This window comes from Mauremys reevesii, linkage group 1 (genome assembly GCF_016161935.1).
Source record: "Mauremys reevesii isolate NIE-2019 linkage group 1, ASM1616193v1, whole genome shotgun sequence".
Classification (NCBI taxonomy): Eukaryota; Metazoa; Chordata; order Testudines; family Geoemydidae; genus Mauremys; species Mauremys reevesii.
Window position 1 is genome coordinate 2,226,127 of NC_052623.1, and position 5,264 is coordinate 2,231,390.

The 5,264-nt window shown below is 46.6% G+C and overlaps 1 protein-coding gene across 1 annotated transcript; it reads right to left on the reverse strand.

The window, feature by feature from the left end:
- Positions 1-3,849: 3,849 nt before the first annotated feature.
- LOC120398232 (olfactory receptor 52E4-like) lies at positions 3,850-4,797 on the reverse strand. The gene has a single exon (XM_039525452.1). It carries the CDS (start codon positions 4,795-4,797, stop codon positions 3,850-3,852), a length of 948 nt encoding a protein of 315 aa, XP_039381386.1.
- Positions 4,798-5,264: the final 467 nt, after the last annotated feature.

Sequence of the window (5,264 nt, forward strand, 5' to 3'; positions counted from 1 at the left end):
AGGAATGGAAGATGGGAAGGATCAGGAAGGAAAGCTACCTTATTGAAGTCAGAACATGTAGGATAAAGTGAGAAAGGCCAAAAACCATGTGGAGTTGGACCTTGAAAAGGGAATTAAAACCAATAGTAAATAACAAGAAAATGAAGAAAGAAGAAGTGAGACCACTAAACAGTGAGGATGCAGTGGAGGTTAAGGATAATCTAGGCATGGCCAATATCTAAACAAATACTTTGCCTCAGTCTTTAATGAGGCTAATGAGGAGCTTACGGATAATGGTAGGATGACAAATGGGAATGAGGATATGGAGGTAGATATTACCACATCTGAGGTAGAAGCCAAACTCGAACATCCAGGCAACTACAGGCCTATTAGTTTGACATTTGTAGTATGCAAGGTCTTGGAAAACAATTTGAAGGTGAAAGTAGTTAAGGACATTGAGGTCAAAGGTCATTGGGACAAATTATAGCATGGTTTTACAAAAGGTAGTTCATGCCAAACCAACCTGATCTCCTTCTTTGAGAAAGTAACATATTTTTTAGACAAAGGAAATGCAGTGAGTCTAATTTACTTTGGCATTCGATTCGGTTCCACATGAGGAATTATTAGTTAAATTGGAAAAGATGGGGATCAATATGAACATTGAAAGGTGGATAAGGAACTGGTTAAAGGGGAGACTACAACGGGTCATACTGAAAGGTGAATTGTCAGGCTGGAGGAAGGTTACTAGTGGAGTTCCTCGGGGATCAGTTTTGGGACCAATCTTATTTAATCTTTTTATTACTGATCTTGGCACAAAAAGTGGGGATGTGCTAATAAAAGTTGCAGATGACACAAAGCTGGGAGATATTGCCAATACCGAGAAGGACTGTGAAATCTGGATGAACTTGTAAACTGGAGTAATAGTAATAGGATGAAATTTAATAGTGAAAAGTGCAAAGTCATGCATTTAGGGATTAAAAACAAGAATTATAGTTATAAACTGGAGATGCATCAGTTGGAAGTAACAGAGGAGGAGAAGACCTCGGAGCATTGGTTGATCACAGGATGACTATGAGATGTCAATGTGATATGGCCATGAAAAAAGCTAATGCAGTCTTGGGATGCATCAGCCGAGAGATCTCCAGGGCCCCTGTAAAGCTCTTGTGGGGGCCTCTGCCCCACTTGCCCCCCCTCTGGGCAGCCCTGAGTCACTCCCCGTCTTTGGCAGCACTGAAGGGCCCCCTGCCGCCGAAATGACGCCAAAGACCCGAAGCGATTGAAGAGCCCCCCACCGTCAAAATGCCGCCGAAGACCTGGACCGCTGCCAGCCCAGGGCTCTTGGGGTTCCCGTGGGGCCCAGAGCCTGGGGCCAATTGCCTCACTTGCCCCCCCGGGCTTCCCTGGACCCCAGATTGTAGCCCAGTGGGCTAGCTTGCCTTTATTATATTCACTGATTTGCATTATATTCATTATAACTGAAGGGGGGTAGCTCCCTTTTATGGACCCTGCCAGCCAGTTGGCTATAATATCCCTCTTAGTAGCTGTTCTATACTTGCTTTACCTGTAAATGGTCAAAAATCTCACTGCGATGAAAATCGAAAAGGAAGTGAGTTGGCACCTGACCAAAAGAGCCAATTGGAAGGCTAGAACTTTTTTAATTGAACTGCATTCCGGGGGCGGGGGGTAGACATTGAACAGATGCAATATCAACCTGTCCACACAGGCCTGGTGGTGCAGCAGGTGACCTGGAATGATCTCAGCACCTCCCAGCATCTCAGGCTGTAGTTGGGGAGAACTGGGTTGCCACCCCAGCCGAATGAGTGCTGAGGTATCTAAAATATACCACTCCAGTTGACAACTAGTGGATGGATCCTTGTGAGTTTCCTGCAGGCAAACCACAGAGTACCCTATATCATAAAGGAAGGAGAGCACCTGTGGAGACCTGTTGCGTCTCGGTGCCTCTCAAGCGGGCCGGATAAAGCACAACAACCAATATGATTGCAAGCTGAATCATTTATTATTTACAATGCCTCATATTATATAGGCTTCTCCATATTAGCAAACGTCAGACACACCAACATTACATTGCTGCTGATTGGTTCTTTGTCTGATACACACACTTTTCACATGCATGGCCCTTTGCTTACTGGTTTCCCATTTCCCATGCAACTTATCTGATCCCAATTAGGCCACCTGGCATTTGCCTCGCTCTGGCAGTTCCCTACTTTCTCATAACAACTTTATCTAACTCCTCTATTCTTGTTGTCCTGCTGCTGTAACTTTCCACCAAGGCAGCATAAAAATAATGTAACCCAACAGAGACCCATCCAACAGCCTCTGATGTTCAGTGTTGAAAAGACGGTTGGCTTCATTCTGCAGGCTGAGGAGGATCCCCAGCTGGCCTTGCAACAATTGCTGACCAACCTGAAAGGCTTGTGACAGAGGTTACAGGCCCACTAGCAGACCAGGATGTCCTGCCTCCAGATTAATTTAGTATATGGAGATATACCTATCTCATAAAACTGGAATAGACCCGGAAAAGTCATTAAGTCCAGCCCCCTGCCTTCACTAGCAAGACAAAGTACTGATTTTGCCCCAGATTCCTAAGTGGCCCCCGCAAGGATTGAACTCACAACTCTAGATTTAGCAGACCACTGCTCAAACCACTGAGCTATCCCTCTTCTGAAACAGCACTTGTGGCCCCGAAGATGAGCTGGAAGTCTCCCCAATGCTGGAGCGGGAGCTTCACCTTACCCTTGAAATTGCAAGTGTCCACCATAAAATGGCGAAGCTCATCCTGCAGCACAGTGGAGGATGTTGTTGTGGACCTATAATAATCCTCAGACTGGGGCCCCGTTATGACCCTGTAGCCCACGGTGCTTCGTCTGTACTGATGGTGATGCACAGCCTGTCTCTATCTCCAGAAAGGGAAAGAGAGCTGAAGGGAGGAGAGCAGCCCCTAAATGGTCAGGGAGGGGAGACAAAAAAAGCACCCCCTGAGATTCGTCCAAGAACAGGGGAAATGAGAAAAACCCTGGGTGGGAACAGTATGGAAGATACAAAAGTGAGTAGGGCTTCTCTCCCCCTGCAGCTCAGTCTCAGGGCAGCCTGAGCTCAGGGCTTCTTCTCCCATTCCACCTGGGGGTCTTCCCTTCCCTGGCAGCTCCTACTGGGCTGGAGGCTTGAACTCCTGCTAGCTGAAGCTAAGCAGTCTGGATTCAGGGCTTCTGCTGAGATGCATCAGATGCTGATTGCCATGTTCTGTTCATTCCCTCTGAAGCACCTGGCACTGGGCACTCTCAGAAGACATTCTTGCTAATGGGCTTGCAATTTCATGTGCCAGTTCCTTTAACATTTTTGGATGAAAATTATCTGGGCCCCCCAATTTAGTCCCATTAAGCTGTTTGAGTTTGGCTTCTACCTCGGATGTGATAATATCTACCTCCATATCCTCATTCCCATTTGTCATCCTACCATTATCCCTAAGCTCCTCATTAGCCTCATTAAAGACTGAGGCTTTTACCCAGTATGGCCATTCTGATCATCTTCTTTAGACTCCAGATGTATCTGCCTCCTGCTGTAACCCACTATACCCCAACCGCTTCTCAGAGCTGAGATAGATCCCAGGAATCCTGATGGTGCCTCTCTCTCCACAGAGTTAGTAACAAAGTAAGAATAAATATTAAAATATTAACACTAACCAGTGTCCTTAAGTGACTTGCCATAAGATGTGAGAACAAATTGGTTTTAGAGATGACTGGGTCGCAGCTGTATATCCAGTAAGAGATTCAGGGAAGTGGTCTCATCACCATGCACCAGCCAGCTCTGCACAGAGCTCAATCTGAGAGCCAGAGCACAAGGAGGAAACATTTAAGTCTCTTTATGAGTAAAGAGCTGGAGCAGCCTGCCCCGGATCTGTTTGGTCCTCACCCCGTAAATGATGGGGTGGAGCACAGGGGGCACCAGCAGGTACACACTAGTAATAAGAACAAGGAAGTTCCGGGGCACATTCTGGCCAAACCGCTGCGTTAGAGAGGAGAAGAAATCTGGGATGTACAAAGCTGAGATGGCACAAAGATGAGAGATGCAGGTCCCAAAAGTTTTGAGCCGGGCATCCTTTGTGGGGAGGCGGAAGATGGCCCGGAGGATCAGAGTATAGGACACGGTGATAAAAACCACGTCCATTCCAATCTCAGAGAAAAGATCAAACAGTCCATAGTAACTACTGATGCTGATGTCAGCACAAGCCAGCTTCACCACAGGCATATGCCTACAGTAGGAGTGGGGGATGATGTTTGTTCTGCAATATGGCCACTGCCTCGCCAGTAAGGGATAGGGTAATGTGAGTATACCACTGCGCAGCACCACGGCCAGGCCTATCTTGGCCACAACAGAGTTTTTCAGGATCATAGAATGTCTCAGGGGATGGCAGATGGCCACATAGCGATCAAAAGCCATGGCCACAAGGATCCCAGACTCCATCGCTGAGAAGGAATGAACAAAGTACATCTGGGTGAGGCAGGCACTGAAACTGATCTCCCTGGAATTGAACCAAAAGATGCTCAGCATTTTGGGTATGGTGGATGTGGACATGACCAGGTCCGTGACAGCCAGCATGCAGAGGAAATAGAACATGGGCTCATGGAGGGTCGGCTCCCTCTTCACAATGAACACGATGGTGAAGTTCCCCAAAATGGCTATGGCATACATGGCACAGAAGGGAATGGAGATCCAGATATAGGCTGCCTCCAGGCCAGGAATGCCAAGTAGGATGAAGGTGGAGGGGTTGGTGAAATCAGTTCTGTTAAAATCTGACATGGCGTAAGGGAGAAGGTGTTCAACTCTGAGGCATAAGGGTGTCTTCTGCATGTACTGTATGTTTCCCTGACTTTCTGTGTGTTCCCAGGGTCTTGGGTGATGGTTACAGTAGAAATGCCTGAATGGAGAGAACATTAATATGAGAGACTGCATGCAGTAGTGGAGACTGTTCCCATGGGAGAAGCAGATTGATTGCTCTTCACACACTAAAAAAATACATTTTTATTATTCAGAAAAAATAAGTATGAACAATGACCCTACTCAATCTAATTCCATATTTTATGGTGCTCTGTGAGTTAATAAAGACTCCTGTGGCACCTTATAGACTAACAGACGTTTTGCAGCATGAGCTTTCGTGGGTGAATACCCACTTCTTCGGATGCAAGTAGTGGAAATTTCCAGGGGCAGGTATATATATGCAAGCAAGAAGCAAGCTAGAGATAACGAGGTTAGTTCAATCAGGGAGG